Source organism: Lutjanus erythropterus, chromosome 24, assembly GCF_056507025.1.
Source record: "Lutjanus erythropterus isolate fLutEry1 chromosome 24, fLutEry1.hap2, whole genome shotgun sequence".
In the NCBI taxonomy this organism is placed as follows: Eukaryota; Metazoa; Chordata; class Actinopteri; order Lutjaniformes; family Lutjanidae; genus Lutjanus; species Lutjanus erythropterus.
Window position 1 is genome coordinate 15,048,527 of NC_139340.1, and position 22,760 is coordinate 15,071,286.

At 40.9% G+C, this 22,760-nt stretch overlaps 2 protein-coding genes across 6 annotated transcripts in view; one reads left to right on the forward strand and one right to left on the reverse strand.

The window, feature by feature from the left end:
- The window catches only part of LOC146304829 (peripheral plasma membrane protein CASK-like), a 50,888-nt gene that overhangs the window by 9,150 nt on the left and 18,978 nt on the right, over positions 1 to 22,760 (reverse strand). Inside the window, exons 4-23 of one of the 4 annotated variants that reach the window (XM_084713944.1) lie at positions 21,963 to 22,040; positions 21,798 to 21,870; positions 14,816 to 14,918; positions 13,861 to 14,036; positions 12,314 to 12,436; positions 11,477 to 11,560; positions 11,156 to 11,255; positions 9,313 to 9,330; positions 6,987 to 7,108; positions 6,679 to 6,756; positions 5,805 to 5,885; positions 4,192 to 4,380; positions 3,503 to 3,581; positions 2,979 to 3,064; positions 2,549 to 2,617; positions 2,301 to 2,369; positions 1,995 to 2,030; positions 1,298 to 1,336; positions 596 to 792; positions 391 to 506 (exon numbers count right to left, since the gene is read on the reverse strand). In XM_084713944.1, coding sequence (XP_084570070.1) covers positions 391 to 506; positions 596 to 792; positions 1,298 to 1,336; positions 1,995 to 2,030; positions 2,301 to 2,369; positions 2,549 to 2,617; positions 2,979 to 3,064; positions 3,503 to 3,581; positions 4,192 to 4,380; positions 5,805 to 5,885; positions 6,679 to 6,756; positions 6,987 to 7,108; positions 9,313 to 9,330; positions 11,156 to 11,255; positions 11,477 to 11,560; positions 12,314 to 12,436; positions 13,861 to 14,036; positions 14,816 to 14,918; positions 21,798 to 21,870; positions 21,963 to 22,040 — 1,916 coding nt within the window. The remainder of the gene's footprint in view (positions 1 to 390; positions 507 to 595; positions 793 to 1,297; positions 1,337 to 1,994; positions 2,031 to 2,300; positions 2,370 to 2,548; positions 2,618 to 2,978; positions 3,065 to 3,502; positions 3,582 to 4,191; positions 4,381 to 5,804; positions 5,886 to 6,678; positions 6,757 to 6,986; positions 7,109 to 9,312; positions 9,331 to 11,155; positions 11,256 to 11,476; positions 11,561 to 12,313; positions 12,437 to 13,860; positions 14,037 to 14,815; positions 14,919 to 21,797; positions 21,871 to 21,962; positions 22,041 to 22,760) is intronic. The other 3 variants (XM_084713945.1, XM_084713946.1, XM_084713947.1) reach the window with 3 other exon arrangements.
- Positions 16,922 to 20,521, forward strand: gpr34a (G protein-coupled receptor 34a). 2 transcript variants are annotated; one of them, XM_084713941.1, is made up of 2 exons: positions 16,922 to 17,342; positions 18,575 to 20,521. In XM_084713941.1, the coding sequence occupies exon 2, from the start codon at positions 18,600 to 18,602 to the stop codon at positions 19,863 to 19,865; it is 1,266 nt and encodes a 421-aa protein (XP_084570067.1). In that variant the 5' UTR covers positions 16,922 to 17,342; positions 18,575 to 18,599; the 3' UTR covers positions 19,866 to 20,521. The 2 variants fall into 2 exon arrangements, with proteins under 2 accessions (XP_084570067.1, XP_084570068.1); XM_084713942.1 differs by lacking the exon at positions 16,922 to 17,342 and adding an exon at positions 18,116 to 18,240.

Sequence of the window (22,760 nt, forward strand, 5' to 3'; positions counted from 1 at the left end):
TTAGTTACTGAAAAACGAGGCAGCAGTAGGAGAGGTCTGTCAGAGGGAAAACGCAACAGGCGTGCAGCACACACCGGACGTTACAAAAGTGCAACAACCTAGCTGCTTCAATCAAAACATCTGATTTTTTTTTAACAAGTGAAAGTGTGCTCCAAAATCATCTATGAGCTGTATGACACATAACTAGTGAGTCCCTGACACCAATTTCACAGAGCTACCTTCAGCTGTAATTAAAGAGTGGATGTCTTACACTCTTAATTAGGGTCAACAGCACGTTCTCTTCTCTTTGACTTGCACTCTTCTGCTTTACTGAGCTACTGGCTGAGCTATCAAATTAAATGCTTGTAGTGAGTTAACTTGTGAGTTCTGTTGCACTGTCAGTTGGCTCACCTGCGTTGTGCTTGGCCAGGTACTTGTCTTTGTACTGTTTCTTCTTCTTGCCAAACCAGGTACAGCTGGCCTGCTGTTCCTGTTTGGTCTTCTCCATCGCTATACACGCCACGCGCCTGGAAAGAACCCATGCATGATGTTCTGTTCAGTTAAATGGCCTCAACTGATTTGTATGTGTATGTGTTGTTTCAGGTGTTCTACTCACCACTCCTGCAGCTCAGGTGAGGGGATGAGGCCCGCGGTGCCGTTCTTGGTGTTCTCCAGCTTTCCCTGCCACCAGTTGTGGTCGTCCTTGGAGATAATCTGAATGATGTCACCCACCCGGAAGCGAATGCCTGCCTCCTTACACGGGATGAGGTCATCTTTCGCCGGGTCATACTCAAACTGAGCACGTACATAAATCTACAAGGGCGTGACAGTGAGACAGAAAAGTTTGTTAGGTGCTGACACAGCGGCAGAGAACAGGAGAATATATGGGACACAATATGATGGGCCGAGCTGCCCATATGAGAGGAGACTGGCTGCTAAATGTTGAGTAGTTAGAAATGCAGCGCTGACGTTTGTCATTAAAAGATAAAGACAGCAGAGGGAAAATCAAGAGGGGGAGCATATAAGCCGAAGCAGCAAAGGGCACAGACATTTAGATAAATGAAGAGCACGACGAAAAATGGTCGAACAAAGCACTTTACCACATCTCAGTCTGCAGGTGTATCCGTTTTACTGACGGTTTATGCACATAAGCACATTTTGTTGCCTTTTATGTCCACTGACGAACCAGGTATGAAGATTAAGCCTTGACAGCTAGCATGGGATCTAGACACCACTATGATGAGGAATCGAACTTTGCGATGGGGGTGGGAGGAGCTGGGATCTACTTCTACGAAGGGTCCACTTAGAGACATCTTACCTTGATGGACAATTTGTCCTTGATAGCAGATCTGGAGATCTATGGGGTTGAGAGCATCACACACACACTTACACATATATCATGCAGTAGAAAACGTTGGGGGGAATAAACAAAGGAGGTGTGATGAAGGACCCAGAACTCAATGCTGAATCTGTTATATTTAACTGCATTATATATGTGTGTGTGTGTGATCCTGGAGCGTGATAAACGCATCATGAAACAGACAAAAATGGCCAAAATCGACAAATGGGAAATGCATTTAAGAGGAACTGACCAAGACAAATCAGGGTTCCTAACATTTTTCATCTACAATTTTGTTAGACTTTGTTCTTAATACAATCTAGCAAGTAAAGACGCCTGTCAAGTAGGCCATAATATACAACAATATTAAATATTACCACAAAACTAGACATCTGCTCATTTTTACAGCTATGTAGGAATCCTTTCCAATGTTCAAGGGAGGCCAAAGCAGACTAGAGTTAAGGCCTGACATTGGAGAGAAACAGATGGAATGGGAATGGAAGAATGCATGAGTGCTTTTAAGTACATACACATCAGTACACGCATGCAGATTTGGACTTGTTAGGATGAGTGTTAGTTTGTCAGATCAGTAGCGCATTGTAAGGCAAAGGAGGGAGGCACACAGTCTTAATTGGAGTTGTGCAGTTGTGGCGTAAAAAAAATTAGTAAATCTCACCAGACGGCCTTTGGGCTGGATCGTCGATGGTAGGTCCTGGTTGGGATCACAGAAAACTTTGTGTTAATATTTGTTTCATGCAAACAGCAACATAAAAAGCAAAACTGGCTTAAGATGCTCTTGTGATGACATTGTCTGCATTGTATGTTAATAAAAGTAATTTAATAAGAAACCATATTTGATGTGATGTGTTCTCTGTCACTTGCTTGCCTGTTTTCATTTTATTAAACTTGTGTCATTTCTGTGAAAACAAAAGTGTGTGAGTGAGTGTGTGTGTCAGCGTGAAGAGCAGAAGTAGAAACATACCAGGATGGAGCTTGTGACACTAGCATGTCCATTTGCAGGCGACTGTCGGGACAAATCTGGTGACTCTTTCTGCAACAGAATATGCAAAATAATTAAGAATTTTTATCCCCCAACAGAATATAGATGAGAGCAGCCATGCTTCACTTTACTGACCTTTGACCTATAAAAGGATCATGGAATTTGCATTTACCTGCAGTTAAATTTAGAGTGGTTAACATGTAGTTAAGTGTGTGTGTGTGACTCCCTACCTCGCAAGACATGGACTGGGACCGGTAACTGGGTACAATCTTGAAGGTGATGCTACCCCTCATCTCCCTCTGCACGCACAAGGAAAATAAAAACACATTAGATGTGAGTTTTTAATGGAAACAATATCTACTGGAACAGTAATGGCAAGAACATAAAGCTACTTGCTACTATGCATCTGATATTTCAAACATAGCATGATGTCTCATTCTATTAAAACATTACTTTTAAGTAACACTGGTGCAACATTAATCCACAAAGGAAAATATTTTGGTTCAAAAGCAAATCAGATATGTTTCATTCTATAATACACGCTAAACTGAATACATACATGCATTAAACAAATACGATCACTAAAGGCCAGAAACGCTGCCTGCACAGTCCAAATTGTGGGAAGTCTGTGGAGGAGAAAGTCTGATGTGTGCGACTTACCAGCATCTTTTGGAGCTGTTCTACCGTCTGATTGGCAACGCTGATGCCATTAATCTCTCGGATCTCATCTCCTACATGCAGAGTCCCTGAAGCGGAGAAATAATGAATTAATAAAGGCTACAAATGAGACTCTTGGGTTTTGAAACATCAGCGCTTGGCAAAGCAGAGGCCAAGAAAACCCCTGGGGGTTACTGAGACGGCTCCGGGGGGAGCCCAACTAATGTAAGGAAGAGTTACATTTCATTGTTATTTCAATTACCAGAAGTTAGTCCAGAGAGAGTAGAGAGAGAGGAACATACAACTTATTCCAAATGATTATTAAGGAGGTCTACATGTATCAGCAAGTTAAAGTTAAATTTTTTTTTTTATTAATTCTTGATTCAAAATGAGGCAAAATGATAAGTGGTTGAGTTAAAGAACATTCATCCAACAGAGAAATTCAAATTCATGATGGCTTAATGTTTCCTATTCAATATGCATCTGTGGAGTGAAGCTGCACATATCATTTTCTTGTGGACGTGTACCTTGTCGATGAATCATTCCACCATGCATGATTCGGGCCACAATGCAGTGGTTGAGGTCGTTCATTTTCAGAGTGATACCCTAGAAGAGACAGACAGAGGGTCAGAGGGATAAATACCGTCCACTGCAGACAGAACAGTCCCAGTTCAGCTCACTGTAGCATGCTAAGCTATTCATTTAAATGCAACCTAATGCATTACTGTGGTCCTCCTTGGAAATAGGGCAAACTGTAATGCACTCTGGTTTACTGTGTTGTCACAGTAAACCAGTTGGCTCAACCTACAATCTGACAGGTGATTGGACAGAAAGATTTATGAATGGCAAGCTAGATGAGCCTCTAGTGATTCACAGATTTGCAAAGTTGATGAGGTTTCTAGTGTGGTTTCATGTGTGTCTGTTGCTTTCATGTAACAGCAGTTTCGACTATTCTGTGAAAACAGAACTGTACTGTTGTGTTAATGTTGATGCCAATGGTTTTGGTCCTGCTTCACAACAAATCATGACAATACTTTTACTGTGAACTGTCAAGCATTAACTTGGTCACTAAGGCTGGCACTTAGTTTTAAATATGATCAAAGAACATTTATCCAGAAGGGAGCTAGTTTGATTAAAAAGACAAAGTGAGTAAATTCGTGTGAGTTTAGGAGCACCAATGTGCAGCATGTGTTTCTCCATGTTTCTGTATACACACCATGGGCTCATCAGTGTTCTTCTGAAACTGGACCAGGCGGACCCTGGTGACGTTCTCCAGGTCCATGTCTCCGTTGGTGCTGTCTGGGGAGTCTCCGTTCAGGTAAGGTGAAGTGGGCGGGGGGGTCACCCTCAGCGCCTCATCGCTGTAGACCTCATGGGCCACCACATCGTGGGTCTGCAGCAGAGCCTGGAGTGGACACAGACAGATGTATGAATGTTACGGTCTCCTGTAGACCCCTGTGTTTTTCTATAGGTGAACCCAGTGGGAAAGAAGCCCATAAACACTGCAAGTGTTAATAAGATTATATATGTGTGTCAGAGTGGAATCCTAAGTTGGCTTTAAAGACTGGAGAAGGAAACACTCCTGTGTGAAAAACTAATAAATATAAATCTGTATTACCAAAACCCCGTCAAGAGGAGAGGACATGCAGTAAATAATAACAGTATCACTGAGTGTTTCTGAGTGGATGGCTCTGTTAGAAAGAGTGTGACTTACACTAATCCTCTTTGGGCACTAATCATGTTACTGACACACAGTGTTTTTACAAACACATCAACTGGCTGCGTTTGCCAAATGATCACATCTGCTCATCAGAGCAACAACATGTTCACTGATGATGCCTGACAGTCATGGAGAGCTGAAACAGCTGGCACTGAAGGCTCATGGTGAACCACAGAGAAGAACAACAAGATGTTTACAGAGGCATCAACAGCAGATTCTAACAAGTGTTTGGCACCGAATACCAACTAAACGACTGCCTACAAAGTTAATAATTAACACGAACAAAGCGCCCTGATCATTGCCTCATACGTGAAATGCAAACTACACAGAAGATTTGGCAAGTGAGACATGTTTCAGCCCATGTGCTGCCATGAAAAAGCCCATCACAGTGATTCTGCTAGTAGCAGCGCAGCATGAAAAACCCAGCCGGTCAGGTCAGGGAGCAAGACGGGCTAATTGGATTGAACCAACCCTAAGGCGTGACAGCTCCAGTAAGTGTCACAGCCTGATTCAGCACAGGGAAACACCTCAGCCTGCTGCGCTTCTAATTCTAACTTCTATCATCCTGCACTTAGCTGCTGTGCAGTTTTACAAGTGACAATGAATCAAAGGAGTACGACAAAATAACTAAGCAGAAATTAAACCTCAGCAGCTACAAAACAAGCTAGTGCAGCTATAGAAATACAGACTCTAACAATGTTATACCTTTACATGTAATCCACCTCAGACTTAGTCTTCAGTCCTTGAATAATATCCTCCCAGGTCTGTTTCAGCCACTACACTTATTTGGTGGCGCTGAAGGTCACAACTAAAGCAACTGTCCACACTGGAGTCAGACTGGAGGCCGTCCGCACATGCGTCTGTCCGCGCTCTTCTGCCTATGTGTGTGCCCGTCCCCACCCGAGGGCTCGCCAAGCTCAGGTACTAAGCAGCTTTGTGGCTGAGGGAGTTATGTGGATTGTCAGACGAGCCCTACCTCTGACACATCAGGTTGTAATCTCTCACACACCAGTGAGCATGCTCTCTGCACGGACACTCCAAAAGATCTGAATGAACAATGTGTATGTAGCTGTGTGTGTGTGTGTGTGTGTTTATGGAATATATCCCACCATGAAGTGTGGCTGTGTGAGGATCCTCCTGAGCTCCTTGGCCTCCATGTTCTCTGGGTAACATGAGATAGTTTCCAGTACCTGGGGAAGAAAAGATATAGAAAAAATGTGTAGATCTGAAGAATGCTCACAGGATTTTATCTGCCTGTCTTACTAATTGACCTTTGTTGATAATTTTGACAAAAACCATAAAGGCTTTTTTCATTTATGCTGAACTAGTGCCTTTTATGAGCTCAACAGCACTTAAATCTGGACCCATTCACAATTTCTCCAAGATCAAGTTAATAGTGATGTTAACAAATGTGTTTAAAGGTATCAAGGTAATTTATTTATTATTATACAGCGCAGTGTTGCACAACAGGAAGCTAGGTTAGCTTAAAGCTATTACGAGGAGTTTGTAACTGGTTATGAAAGTCTCAGTTAATTACTGATACCTTGACATGACCTACAAAAATTAACGACCATCTGCCTGGATCCCACCAGGTCAGATCCTCCTAAAATCAGATGAAACAAGTCTCTGTTTTTATATTTTCACAGACAAAGTTACAGTGAGCACTGTGTTCACCAGCTACAAAGAACCATTTTATTTTTGACTTTATTTTTTGTGGTTACTGCGGTAGAAACACTAACAGTTTTGTCCACGGTGACCTAAAAAATCAACACAATATGAAAGTTCGGTGTAGTAAGTAGGACTGTGTACCAAACCTCGCGTGTGTACTTTTTGAGCACCTGTAGCTGGCAGATAATTTAGTCAGCATGTGAATTTGCCCCAATTAATAGGTCAAAAGCTGTTAAAACTGCTGTGCTTAAATCCTACTCTGTGTACTTTGTCAGTTCATCTACGCGTTTGCAAACTGGGAAGCGAGTTCCTCACCTCTTTGGCTCTCTGCACTCCATCACTTGGAGGATTTCTGATCTGAGGGGACGACCTGGTGTTGATTTTATCGTAAAGCTGAAATGACAATCACATACACATGATTAGGCTCCACAGATAATGCAACAGGACAGTTTGAGAATTTTATCAAACATGAAAAACATTCTTAAACAATAGTGTGTAAGGTAATAGGTAGAAGCTGCATGTTGGACAGATACTGCATGTCGCTGACTCTTGACTTGTCATGACACCTACTGGGCACTGTTGGTATTACTCAGGATGAGGTCCTGGTGTTGTGGTCTACTCACATCTAACAGGGTGTGGAGGTGCTGATCCTGGAAGACACTATGGAGGAAGTCCATGTCTTTCTCACTGCAGTCCGTCAACGCATGAATCTCCTCTAGACTGTCCAAAACCTGTGACACTGCCCCTGTGCGCACACACACACGTGGACGTTAAACACACACAAATGTAGACTGAATCACAAACACAGATACGCTCACAAGTACACCAAGCAGTCCCTGCAAACATCCAACACGACACAAAATGCAAACACTGAACATGACAGACGGACTGGTCCACAAACACACCGCATGTTACACATCTACAAACAGGCAAAAAAGACGACAAATACCAAAAAATAACACCAAAAGAAAACAAACTGAAGTCACGACAGAGAACACACAAAACACGCACAAACACTCAGAACTATTTAACCCCAAGTACCTGCTGCATCGCCCACACATGCAGCAAAACCAGAGAAACAGCAGTACATGGCATCAATACAACATCAGAGGAAAGTCACTTCAGAAAGTCACAGTGTTTGTGGATGATGGGTTAGGAGCCGTAAACCCAAGAAAAATACAAAATAGGAATACAAAACAAAATGAAAAAGCAAAAATGTTTGGAGGAAAATGAAAAGAAAGTATTCAAATCTGATAGATCCTTTCTTAAAAAGTGTTCTTAGACAAAAAAAAGGAGCCAAATTAAACATGTCAAAATCAAAAAGTCTTTAAAAATATGTCACCTACATAAAAGAAGGGAAGGTAAAGTGGCATGTTTAGATGGGAGACAGTGCAGTGTGGTCAGAATACATTTTCATCTCCCTGACACTTTTAAAGTAGTTTAGAGATGAGATCGACTCTCAGCCAATCCTGAAATGACCACAGAATTTATTAGTGGTAGGTGAGATGATTTTACACAACTATGATCAGAGTCTTCCAAGGCCTCCACAGCCAAACCAGGGAGTGACCTCTATGTCTTAGAAAATGATTTAATAAATATTTCAAATTCAGAGACTATGGATTACTCCATCCTTGAAACTTGTTCAATCCAGCACCGACTCAAAGTTTTTAACATGGTCTTTGAACAGGATAACAAACACTGCCTCAGAAGAGTTAAACTCTGTAGAGAAGCCCTGGAATAATGGATGAAAGATGGATATGGAGAAAATAATCTCAATTACAAACATGTATGATTCTGGGATAATAATGAGCCTTGAGATGAGAGCAAATGAGATTTTGATTATACTATTACAGCAGAGGAGAAAACATGCTATTAAGCTGTTAATAACTTTGGGAAAACAGTGTTACAGGTCTGTTAACATGCATCATACTACTCCAATTAGGGATAAATCTAATTACATTATGTCCTTGATTTTTAGCCATGCACAGATCAAAAAATGGTTAATGACTAAAGCTTATAAAATATAAAATGAGTGAATGCCTTGAGGAAAGCTGTGTTTTAGGAATGTAACAATTTAGATCGATGTATTGAGTCAATGCAATTGTGAAAACGTAGATCTACATCATCATCTTTAAGATACAATTATTTTGAAATGTGTCTGTTTCTGTCCAAGCACACAATGAAGATATTTACTCTAAATGAGAAGCGTGGGAAATATTCTGGATTTCGGACAGACAAATACAGGATGTGCCACATCCAAACAATGCCATTACAAGATAAAATACTCATTAGACACGACAAACCCGGACGGTCATCTCACTCTGCAGTCCACTAACTTGTTGCTCTCTCTGCAGGAATATTCTGCTCTGTTTCAACAATGTTAGGCTAAAAAAATGTGCACACAGGCTGAGATTCAACTGTGTTTTTCTTTTGTCAAGAGATGCAGTGACATAAACCAGCAGCGAGTGAGAAAAAAATATAAACTAAGCTATGAGTAGCAGAAAAAATGCCATAGCCTTAAGCAAATGGTGAACAGCATAATGAATGAATCTTGACTGTTAATACGTAGCTGAATTTTATAATTTTGCTAAATGTTCTTGTTGTTAAACCACATTTTACGTGTATTATTGGAGTCAATTTAAAGTGAACCTTTTGTTTGTCACACAAAAAATAGTGAGAATATTTGGTTAATCTGTGTTTACACAGCTTCTTGTGATTGGAGTAATGACAATGCAGGTAAACAGAACATCATATTTACAGGTCAGGAAGAAGCATTTGGATTAAAAGCACACTCAGACCAAAAGGAGACAGGAGAGAAGACAGAGGGAGACAGAGGAAGCCATTTTGGAAGATTAGGACCAACAGTATCTAAGAAAGAAAAAATGCATATGATGATGTCATGATGATATCACACATCAAGATTCTACGGGTGGGGAGGGGGATACGTACTTTCAGCAGCTAGCAGTCCTAGAGACAGCACAGCGGAAGAAAAAACAACACCAAAGAAAGAGAGGGTGAGATTAGAGGAGGTTTACAGCAGCTACGGATGTAGAGTTTTACACCTCACAATGAGACAGAGAGGGAAAAAAAAGGCAGACAAGAGTCAGAGAGCCGGCTGTGTGAGGAAGCAGCAGGGCAGGGAGGGAATAAAAGGAGAAATAGAGGAAAGAGCAGCAAAAGCAGCCAAGTCTGTGAATAATCTGCCAAGCTGCTGCAAGCATCTACTACACAAGTGTATGACGGGCAACACGTCTGGTTTATTTTAGCCTCTGGTGATCTCCAGTGACCAGGAAGCATGACCACAGCAGACTGCCAGCCTCAGCAGAAAAAACACATGTGGTGGTGTAAGTATATCTGGCTGCAGAGGCTACATTCATATAAACCTGAGCTGAAAACATGAGCAGTTTAGCTCACTGCACTGATTCATTATGTCATGATGCAACATTTTCTGCTGTTTATGGTTTCAGTGTGCTAATAACTATTGGCAGGTTTATATTGCAGTTTTCTTATCAAAGGAAGTGAAAGTCCGCATCTGAGACAGGGAAGTGAGGCTGTTGTTGGGCAACATCTGTCTTCATACAGAGGAAGTTCTGCACAGACAGCTGGATATCACATTAGCACACTAGAATAGAAACCACAAGAATAGAAACTGGCCAAGAAAGTGAATGTGTTGTTTTGTGCAGATGCATGCTGCTATGTTTCATCTTTGACCTCACATAACAACACTAGATCTTTCAGTAGATGTCAATTTGGAGAGTGACAACAGCATCAGGGCCTGACCAGACGGAGCGCGTTGTGCAGGCTGCAAAATGCAAAGCGCACAGCACTGCTGATTTTTGTGCAGATTGTTTTTTGGTGAAGCTGTTGTATTTAAAACATTTCATTTTCATCAGCAAGAACTAGTTAACTTCCTAGTGAGTGCAAAACTGAAAATACTATTTTGACTCAAAGAAGCTTACATAATCACTGCTGCACATGAACAGGAACACTTCAGGAATATTCATTATCATCTGGCATGTAAACAGTTTAGTAAGACTATTGCCTTTTTCAGAATAACAGCAAAAAACAGAATACTGCAAGCATTTAAACTATATCTGGTGAATCAGAAGGATAAATCATGGAGCAGCTAACCTGGGCAGATGTTGAACATGAGCTAACACTACCTTAAGACATCTTAAGTACTGCGTCGTTTTGCCTCCAGGCTGCTGTTTTCTTTTCAAATTGTGATAAGCTAAGGTTGGTAAAACCATATGTCTCTGGGTATTCAGCAACAGTCACTATTAATTTGTCCTGTATGATGGTTATCACCAAGAAAGTGTAAACTTTGGTCATCAGAGATGATGAGACGGCCTGTCTCTCAATTAATCTAACAGGACATTGGAAAAAAAGCAAATTACATTGTGCACTTTTCTGCTCTGAGATGAAGTTTTTCAGCTTCAGTTGTTAAGACCACTCCTGCAAACATGCAAAGTGTTCCGAGAATCGAAAATGTGAGTCGCCCAAAATGCACAAAATGCTCACTGCCATAGAAAACAAGTAGAAAAAGACGCTTCTCACTGCAAAAGTGCATCCTGTCTGATCAGGTCCTTACTGTACCATAACACCATTTGAATCTGAATGACCCTTTCATTGTCCTTTCGGTTATATTACCTGATAATTCTGCTTTTATTTCAACTGCTTCATGTTGCTTATCCTTCCTGCACACACTAGTAACTACATCTCTGTGTTATGAATACATTTAGAAAGAACTAAACCTACCTAAACCAGGACAGTGCTCTGTTGCATGAGTTACCTGAGGAGGTGGGGTCATCTGAGAAGTCATGGAGCTCCTCTGGGGGGTCGCCATAGTAGGAATTAAACTTGTGGCTGGAAACAGCAGCCAGCACTGCACCCTGAGATACAGAGTAGGGATAACACAGCTGTTAAATAAACCCACAACTGTGCCCGTGTTGTGTGGTGTTGGTTGGTTTATAAGATGCTTATGGTAATTAATGAATCTAGGTCAGTCATCAGAAGCAGCTGCAAACTGCAGAGGAGGTGACACTTCCTCTTATCTTAGATATAACTGAGTGACACTGAAGATCTCTGAGCTCAGCATCGACACGGTGCTGACCTTCAGCTTCCTCCTGGCATTGAACTTCCTCAGCTGCTCCACCGTCTCAGGCAGGTGGATCTTGTAGGCATACCTGTCCCTCTCCTACACACACGCACACACACAAAGACACACACACACACACACACATGTCCACATAAACTTGAGCAGAAACCATAAACACAATTCTGGGGACATCTTGGCACTCTTCCATATGCACGCACAAAACATCAGAGCAGTCACAGAACGGATGTGAAAGCAGCACTGCGGTTCCAGGCAGGAGGAAGTGTTCTTGTGTCAGCATTAGCAGGGCCAGTGGTTTAAGAGTGACTTTGAGTTTTCAAAGCTCAATTTACTAAAACTAATATCCAAATCACAATAAATGTTCTGTTTTTTAAATGTTCACAAAATTGGAAGTTCAAGGAAAAGCTGCACAAATGATTCTTTTAATCATTGATTAATCAGTCGATCATTGTTTCGTTTACTGGACTAGTTGTTTCATCCATAAAATGGAGAAAAATGTTGATCGCTGTTTACCAAAGCCCTAAATGTCATCCTCAAATGTCGTTTTGTTCACAATCCAAGGATATTCAGTTTACTGTCATAGAGGACTAAAGAAACCAGAAAACACTGATGTTTGAGAAGCTGAAAGAGATTTTTAACCATTTTTCTTCAACAAAAAAGACTCAAAACAATTAATCAATTATCTTAAATGTGAACAATTTAATAGCTGACAACTACTTGTTGCAGCTCTAGTTCGAGGACGATGCTAAATGCTAAAGTTGGCGACATTTACAGTGAGAACTCCAACCCTGTAGTGAATTTACTGCTTGTGTGTGTCTGTGTTTATGTTCTTGCCTTCAGCCAGGGATGGTTGAGGGCCTCGTAGACAGTGATTCTCTCAGCAGGGTCCAGCATCAGCATGCGTCTCACCAGGTCCTTAGCGCTCTCTGAGATGTGGGCCCACTGGCGCGGGTTCATCTGGAGAAACGCACAAACACACACACACAAGAACAAACAAACACTTTCAGAAGTATGTAGCACAGACCTATTCACTATCGAAAATACAGTTCTAAAGGGTTGGACATATACGCATCCTAAGTCTGACCTGGAAAGTTAGGGATTTAAAACATCTGCAACTTTTGATTTTTTCTTTCCACTATTAGAAAGTAAACATTATGTACAAAAGTATCTGTGTAATCCTACATTAGAAGTAGCTTGTTTTAATAAACACAGTTTCGCATTTAACATCTGTCTGACTTTCTTTAGGTCTGACATAACCAATGAATGTACTCATTAGCCTACTTATAAAATGATGGTTTTAAAGATCAAACAATGTAAACATCCATACATTTAGAAGTAGCATATTGTTTTGATGAACACAATGTTTGGACATCCTCTATACCTGTCTGTCAGATTTACAAATATTTACCGTTGAAAAGTATTTAAAAGAGCTACTAAATTTGACTAAACAGCATTCAGGTAGTTTAAAAAACACCCCTTTTTTTCATTTCCTGAAAATTAAGAGATTTGGATATACAAGGTTTCTGCCCGACAGCAACGATTTGATATTTTTTCATATTAATAAAAGATCAAAGGGCTGAACTGATGTTGTTAAAGGCTTGATGTGGAACTTTAAAAACCATTTTTTTTATTATTATGGATAGAAGAATATCTGAGTCTATGATGTTGCTGTAAAATCCTTTTTTTTTTTTTTAAATAACAGCTTTTCAGCAGCAGCTCATGGCTGCCTGCAGTGACTGCGTCTGCCACAGATTAGTGCACCAGGCAGGAAATTAATACGCTTATTTAAAAACTGAAAATTTAACAGAGCTTTAGTTCAACACATTCTGTTCACTGTCTCCGGCCTGAGAAGTATGTTACAGTGGCTCTTTTATTGCACCCACCTACTGTAACCTCAAATGAGGTATGATGAGATACGAGCAAAAAATAGCTCAGAACAAGCATTAATTAATTAATCAGTTCATGTCTGGTTGGGAAGAGGGACGAAGAGCAGGAGAGGAAAGACATAATACGTTTCTTGTACAACAACTTTGGCCACAAAGATCCATCCGTCCACTGATATTAAAGACTGAGATGTTAAAATTTGACCAGTCTCATATGTTGCCTTTAAAGAACAGATCTTAAATTTAAACGGATTAAAACATTTTAACGGTTAATTCACACTGGTGCTGCTGAGGTGATGTAACACACGCACTGTGCAGTTCAGTTCTCTGTAACCCAGGAGCTCAACCTTGATGCGGACACACTGCAGCACAGTGACAAAGAAGAGCTTACTGCTGTGTTCAACTGCAGCTAAAGGGACCGGCTCTGGTGCAGTGATGAACATATTCAGCGTGTTGACTGACAGACGAACTGATGGTGTACTGTAGATCAGCTCCTACCTTATATTTCCCCTTGATGATGGCCTCAAACAGACGCTCCTTGGTGCCATAGAAAGGAAGGCAGCCAGACAGGAGGATGAAGAGGATGACCCCACATCCCCACACGTCCACCGGTTTGCCGTACGGCTCCCTCTTGACCACCTCTGGGGCCATGAAGTGAGGGGTACCAACTCGACCTGACGAGAGCGCGGAGAGCGGTCAGAGAGGCAAGTTTGAGAGTGATTAGCTAAGAGGAGTTTTAAGTGTTGATGAGAAATGAAGGCATGGTGGAAATCTTAAGAGATAACTGCTGATGTGTTGGGCTTTAAATAACAGAGTTTAGAGGATTATTCCATTAATTGTGTAAGTTTATAAAACATCAGAAAACAGGGTTAAGATATTAAAGTTACAATGACATGAAACAGCAAAACCTTTACTTTTACATGAGGAAAATTTGATGCGTTTGCTTTTTTGTTTTGCTCCTTATTTAATATTTGCTTAGTGTGTTCATACTGTCCTGCTTAGGACTGCAAAAGCCTGGAGTCTATTCCATAATCCACTGGGAGAAAGGCGAGGTACAACCTGGACATCCTACCACACAGCCCCATCCTTATCTAATTAACTGTTACATACACATTTTCCAGCGTGTCCTTGGACTGTGGGAAAAAACTGGAGCTGCTGGAGAGAACCCACACAAATGTACTAACTCATGTCGAAAATATTGCTCCTCTTGTTACCACAGTCCCAAGTTGTCTCTGAGCATTTCTTATCCACTGCTAATAAACGCCAAGTTATCCATTTTGTAGTAATATGGAAATTTAAATAAGCAAGCTTAAGTTAACATGATTAATCAGCTATCGAAATTATCATCAGTTAACTTTTCATCCTTTGACTAACTGGCTAATTCTTTCAGTGTGTGTGTGGGGAGTGCAAAGGCATGCATGAGTGTGTTTTTAGGTAGAGAGGAAAAAAGCACCTCCAGCTACTAAACCAGACTCTCCCAGCTGTATTGCCACTCCAAACCCTCCCAGCTTGACTGGAGCAGAGTTCTCCTTTGAGGCCAACAGCACGCAGTGAGGCTGCAGAGAAAGAAAAGAGACAGATCAAACAGTGGATTAGATTTATGCCCCATATATTCCGACATGTTAAATGAAGGACCATGTTAGTAAACCTTAAGTTGTATACACATTAAACTGTAAGAGGCTCTGCATAATCTACCAACCAACAACTGTAATTATGACTTATTGTTTTTTTTTTTTTTTCACAAAGCAAAAAACATTTCTTTGCAATCTCCAGTAACTGTGCAAAGCATTGCTTTGCTCTTACTGTGCAAAAGTGCACAATCCGTCATGTTCAATTGCTGCTTAGTGAAGCTGAGTTTCACAATGACAAGAAAACCTGCACAGCTAAAACCACAATCTTAATTTGATGATGATACAGACAGGAAACAGTGTTTGCTCCAGGATTCAGTCAATGCATGAGGGATAATAAGCCTTTAGTGAGGCGCGTGATTTGTTTTTTGTCATTGCAATGTGTGGTAGAATTATTTTTTTTTGTTCTGTGAATTACAATCCCTTGCATTAGTGACATCACTGTAAAACTGCATTTGAAAATATGGGCAGGATGGAAAGAAAGATACAGCAGGTCAGAACCTTGACACAAGAGAAAAGAAAACAGAATTGGTGACAGGAAGGTTAAAGAAGCACAAGCAGCAGATATGTAGGCTCTTGTGCATTATATGTACAGATAATGCATGTCCCTGACACCCCTTTTTCTGTTTCAGGATGTAATTGCACTCAGATAAGAATATGTGTGTACATTTAATCCTATTTGTATATGATTAATATTGCAGGGGAAGGTCATAAAAAATTTGCTTTGCCCCACAGTAAGCCATTTTACAGGGTAGATTTAGCCAGTGCTATATTATAACAGGTGGTTCATAAAGCAAGGATATTCAGAGGGAAAGTTGTGTGAGAATCATTCTCCAGCAGCCTTAAAAAATAACTTTCTTGATACTATTATTAAAGTTTATTTAATATCAGTGTATTTGAACAGACAGTTGCAAACATTCCAGTGACCCACCAGACAAGAACAAGAACTCTTTGGTGGTGTTAATAAACTGGCATCTGTCAGGTTAGCAAAAAAAGCTCCAGCACAGAGCTCAAACGGAGCAGATGAAACTTAAGGAGTCACAGCGTTTTGCATGCAAAACCTCAGACACGTAGTTTATGCAGAGATGCCTCTGAAGACAAGTCTTACCACCCCAGTTTCAAAAGTGTTGGGACATTGTGTAAAATGTAAATAAAAATAGAATGCAGTTATTTGCAAAATCCTTTGACCTATATTCAGCTGACTACAGGACAAAGGCAGGATATTTTATGTTCAAACTGATCCATTGTTTTTTTTTTTGTAAATATACAAAAAAAATTGCCTGCAATATGTTCCAAAAAGTTTGGGACAGAGGCCGCGTTCATGCTTAAAGGTAAATACAGATTTTGGAGCAATATATGGTGCCATCCAGACGTCTTTTACCAAAGATGTCCCTGCTTATTTCAGCGAGACAATGCCAAGACACACTCATAGTAAAAGAGTTCAGGTACTAGACTGGCCTGCCTGCAGTCCACTGAAAATGTGTGGTGCATTATGAAGCACAAAATACAATAATAGAGATCTAGGACTGTTTATTGTTTATATATAAATATCCCAACTTTTTTGAAATTGGGGCTATAAATTGTACAAGGATGACTGGAAAACAAACTTTGGGGGCGGGAGAAAAAAAAAATATCACACAACATTGTATGCACTCCACCCAAGATTAATGTCACTGATCTGTGCATGCAATATTTAAAAAACACAACCTCCCTATGGGGAATAAATTCAGTTTAAATGTTGTATTCTTGCAAATTTAAGTAATTTTATTCAGCGCAGGGCAGAGGTGAGTAAAGCTATGTGACAGATGAAGGAATAGGGTGAGAGTGCCTGTGGTGGGCTCACTTCCTGTCTTCACATTTTCGCACTTCTCGTAATGTGGAGAAGAAATTGAGGGGCGTGGAGAATTGGACTGAGGCAGTGTGAGCTCACAGAGACACAGAGGGAGGAAAAACAAGAGGCAGAGACAAGAGGACCGGCAGACAGAACAGTCATATCTGTGAGTGCAAGAGAGGGTGGAGAGGGTGAGAAAGACAAAAAAGAAGATAGGACAAGGACCAGTATATAAAAAAGAGTGAAGGCAAGCTGCAAGGGCTGCAAGAGCTGCAAGGAGGACGGCGAGGAGCAGCCGGCATTCTAAAAAGGATGTGAGAAAAGAGGACTAAAGAGAAAGGTAAAGAAGAAGTGAGAAACAAAAAGACTGTAGTTGTTTTATACTTCAACACAAATGTAACTTAAGTTTTTAAACCAATTACAGTTTGATGGAGTAAAAAAAAAAACACCGGACTGCTATACACATTCCCACACATTTAAAGTGCAGCTGTGCTGAATCTCCTACGGAAGAAATATTGATGGTGAGTGTTCTGCCTTAATCCCAACATCTGTGTGTAGCAGTCAGAGAGTGACTTTGCATGACTCCCCTGCTTTAGTGTAACACCATGGGACTGGAATTTATGCGTTAAATAGGCACTAAAGTTTCAATTAGTCATGACTCCAGCTCCCACTAGTAAGACACTAAATCTGCAAGCTCCAGAAAACAGAGCTGTTGTTCAGATGGAAAATATGTACATTCTGGAGCTCCTCTTTTGTTGGGTGCTGTACCTTTTTCCCAGCATCACATAAATTACTATAATTTCCATTTAACACTGACAATTACATGTTTGACATTTAAAACTACAACCCACATACTACATACCTGTCTGTGCATTACTCATAAAATACGTCACTGGAGGTTCACAGTCATGGAACTCAAATTAAAATCTGCTTGTATTTGCATTTGTTCACTGGATGTTCAGTGATGTTAATGATTAATCAATGAATCGGCATTAATAATTTAATCAGCATTCATTTGTGGGTCAAATGGCTGTGCTGTGATTGGAAGTGATGAAAACGCGATACCAAGGTGGACATTTCTTTTCAGTGGAGGCAATGGTAGTGTGTTGCCTCCGTCAGTAACTTCTGCAATTTTTTTCCTCCTTCTTACACATGCTGACTTGGCTTGATTGAGTTTGTGCCCACTTGAAGGTATTTATTCACACCTTCATCTTGAGTCAAGCGTCTAACCAGTGAAAAAACACAATCATTTCAAACAAATTCTTGTTAACTAAAAACTTTTGTTATGGAGCAGAAAAGGCAGGAACCTGAAACCACAAACACTCGTGCAGGAGAGAGACTAACTTCAAACCACAGAGTTCAGTTCAGTTCAGGGCTGAGTCTCAGTTTTCCAGCACACATCAGGGAAAAAATGTAAAGGTAAATAGGTCTACTGGCAATGGGAAAAGGATAAATCGCTTATTTTTCATGGATTTAGTTGCGTTGAAAAAAAACAAAACACAAACACACACTAATTTAGGTGCAAAAACTATTATTCTGTTTGTTTAAATTGTTTGTGCTTCATGTATGATTGTTTCACAAAACTAATGTACTGCTAGAATTGTTTAAATAAGACTTAAACTGAGAAAAAGACAAGTGTTTGGTATCTAACTTGATATTAATGATTAATCATGTATTGATTGTTAGTATTCAACCATCAGTTAAAAAAATGCAATTCTTTAACTGACCCAATTTTTTTTTCCTTCTTTCTCAGAGTTGATTAACAACCCCTGGACATAATGAACACCTTCTCCTCGGCCTCCTCAGTTCCCTTCACATTGTCTGACTCCTCTCTTCCTAACTCTACTTCATCCCTCCCTGTTTCGATGCCATCCTCCTTGTCTGCCTCCTCTCCTTTCTCTACCTCTTCAGTGGCCTCCGGAAACCAGACTGTGTGTTCGTTTGATGATCCCGTCCTCCGTCTGCCCCTGGTTGTCCTCTACTCCTTCTTCTTCCTCTTTGGGCTTGTGGGTAACCTCTTCGCCCTGTGGGTCTTCCTTTTCCTACATTCCAGCCGCAACTCTGTGCGAGTCTTCCTCATCAACTGCGCTGTGGCTGACCTGGTCCTGCTGGCGTGTCTGCCCTTCAGGATTTTCTACCATATTAATGGAAACCAGTGGGTGCTGGGATCTGTGGCCTGCAAGCTGGTGGGGAATCTGTTTTACATGAACATGTATATCAGTATCACACTGCTGGGGCTCATCAGCTTGGACAGATACTTGAGGTTGAAGGGGAAAGGCAGAGCACGGCGGGGCATGAGGTTGACGCTGTGGGGGCACAGCTGGCCGTGGAGCTGGGTGGCATGCGGCACTCTGTGGGGTCTGTCACTGATGGCGCTGGTGCCCATGATCGCCACAGCAGAGGACAAAGAGTTTAATGGCAAATGCTTCCAATACAAGCAGCGCAAGAGCAAAGCCCAAGGAAAAGCGTACTTCAACGGCGTGCTGGTGGTGCTATTCTGGCTTGTCTTCATCATGCTGGTGGTGTCATACGGGAAGATTGCTTTGCAGCTGTTAAGGGTGTCAAAGGACAAGCCGGACCTTCCCAACGCGCAGAAATACGAACGAACCGCCAAGAAGTCCTTCTTTGTCCTCTTCCTGTTTACAATCTGCTTTGGGCCCTACCACGCCTTCCGCCCCGTCTACATCCTCTCCCAGCTCAGAGAAAACATACCTTGTGAATACTTGCAACTGGTGGACCGAACCAATGAGGTGATGCTGTTATTTTCTGCCTTCAATAGCTGTTTGGATCCTGTCATGTACTTTCTGTTGTCTGGCTCAGTGCGCAAAACTGCCATTCATGCACTCGGATCCCGACTTGGCAACCGCCTTCTCTTCCTAAACGACGCAACGTCGAACAGCTCAACAATGGAGTTCAGGCGACAATCTATGCCTATGGCTTTACCCAACACCCCCTCAGCCACCCCCAGATCAAGTATCTGTGTCATCAATTCAACACTCCGACGCACAGGACTGACTACGCTTCCACCTACTGTTCGGCAGTGATCACAGAGTTTCTGCAGGTTTCAACAAATTACATTTAAGACCTTAAGACCAGTTTGAATGTAATATAAGACCTACTTCACGTCCATTAAAGTACAATAGCAAAGTAAAAGTACATTCAGACTTTGCATTAGTAATCACTGGTTCAATTATATTTTCCTTTGTGTAGCTATTAGGTGATCAATACCATAAAAAAAAAAGTTCATAATTCAGTTTAGACTTTTTAAGGACCTGCAGAAACGCCTGATCACAAAAAAATGTAAGAATGAACACTGGAGAAATAAATATCTGCCATTTCTTACAAAGGCCACACTGGTTGGAATAATCTCTATGAAAACAGTATTTCTACACATACTGACTTATTTTGTTTAAAAAAATAAATGTGTTGTTTTTTTTTACTTCAGAGCTTTTGTTACTGTGTTGACGCCTGAACATCTGTGCTTTGTGGGAATTACTGTTTCAGTTCATAGTTTAATGCCTCAGTGAAAGACTGACAATGCAGTAATGTCTGTGGAGACACACTCCAGTGACTGCAGCTCTTCTAACAATACATGCATTTTCCCATCAGAGAATGCTTTAATGTTTCTGAAAGAAGCAAATGTTTATATTCGTAGTAAAAGTGCATCTGATGATTAATGTTAAAACAAATACATTTTGCCCTGTTTTGTTAAAATATGTCGTACTAATATGATCTTGTCTATTTTTTGGGGGAAAATGATGCACAGACAACTTAAATAGTTTGTTTCTGTTAATTTCACTTGGACTGAAAACTTCATAGACTCTTTCTGAATTATCTTGACTGTGTTAAAGTCTCCCATCTGGCGCACCAAGTGAGTTAAAACAAACATCCGCAGTAATGTGGAACTATCACTTCACCCAGGCTTGACCCACCAGCACACACAGCTATTAGTTTAACACTGAAAACAAGGCTGTGTTGATCCCTCGGGGGCTGTGTTGTCAAATGGCTGGTGTGTGGATCTGCTCCATCTGGTCTGGTGGCGTTCGTCGCCTGTGTTCGACGGCTAATCCTGTTGAAATCACTGGTTGATGCTAATCTGACTACAAGAAGTCTTTAAGGACTGGACTGGCATTTCACATTCAACACAACGCTGCATGATGTAGAGGAGTTTCCCATTGATAAGACTAAAAATGTTTCATCTCAAAGTCACACAATAACTAGAAGTTCGTGTAAAGAGCAGCAAATGTCGAAGGGAGTGTTTTCTGCTAAACAGCATAATGCCTTTGACCTTTATCTCCGCAGAGGCAGTACAGATAACCATCTTCTCAGAGCTGAAGACAGTCACATGAGAGATTGTGGTATACAGCAGACCTACAGTTCCACATTTCTCATGAGGTGGTTTAACATCTCAGTTAACTGGTGTCAGTTGAGGCTTTCAAAGCAGTAAGGTTGCCTCCCCAGGGAGGCTCCAAACAGTTTCAGAGAAGGCTCGGTGAACGGAGGTGAAAAAACATTCAGAAACTAATAAATGCCTTTGCCACAATCCTTTTTTTATGTACTTGGTGTGTTCTGAAATTACGTAAAACAGCAATATGCAGCAGTTGCTGAGTGTCACTGGAATCAAATCATAATCATGATTTCATAGGCATCCAGACATTGAGTGAAACTAAAAGTAAACTAAGCCTTGTCTGAGACAGGGATGTAAGAAAATATACATTCACTCAAGTATCATCATATTATGTTTTAAGATACTGTTTAAATTCTCAAAAACACTGTGCCATGATATCCTGATACCAAAATTCATGGCAGTGGTTAATTTTGTGTTCAGTTCAAACCCTCAAACACCTGCCACATTCTTGCCAATACACAGGCTTAATTTGGGAGGCCCCAACCTTCAGACTTTGAAATCCCCTAAGCCAACTGAGACATTTGATGGTTTCAGTGGCTCATTCTGGGGCTTGTGGGAACTATCTCACCTTTACATCGCGGTGTATCACGTTGTTGTCATGGCAGTACCGAAGTGCCTCCAGAATCTGCCTCATGTAGTGGCTGGGTGGACAGACAAGGGGGAGATCATTCAGGGCATCCACAAATAGCTGTTCACTTCAAGATTTGTCAATATTTAAAATGTTCTGTCCTACCTGGCCACTGCTTCGCTGTACACAAACCCAGCATCGGCTCTCTTTACAATTTCGAAACACAGGTCCGCTCCATCCATACTGAGAACAGCGAGAGAAAGAAGAGTATAAATAACAGTTTACACAAGAGCAGATGAACTAGCAAATCTCAAAATAGTGTTTAAAACGAAGTGCATGAATCTACAACCGACAGGGAGCAATTTTATGACCTGCTGTCAGTGGTATAAACACAGAGGCACTAGATTTTCATTATAGCTCTTTTCAGCCAGAACAATCCCTGGGGAAGCTTTCAGAAGGATATGGCATACAGATTTACAACTAATTAACAGTGCGAGTTGATGAAGGAAATTATATTTACAACAAGCAGAGAGCCGTTTCTCCCATGTCTCCTGTGGGTTTTATATTGAATACTTATGCTTTAGATTACACCATGTTATTTTTATCATTACTGTGCAATTAGGCTGCAATCGAATGAGAGCTGTAAGATTCAGTATGAATTTGGTGCTAGTTGATTTATGATACAATTGATTTCTTTTATTCCAGACCACAAGCTTATAGTAAAAAAGACAAAATTTCATGCTAAAAAAATGCACTACAATAGATGCATAAAGGGCTATAAAAACATATTCCAATATTTCTTATCTTTTTGGAAATATACAGTGTAATAATCTCTTCATTCATTCCTCTCCAAGAAAACATATGCACATATACCATTAACACTTGATGTTTTACCCAGGCATGGATCTCATATCTGGACACTAATGTCTACTTTCTAAGCCTCCCCACTTACTCATCACACAT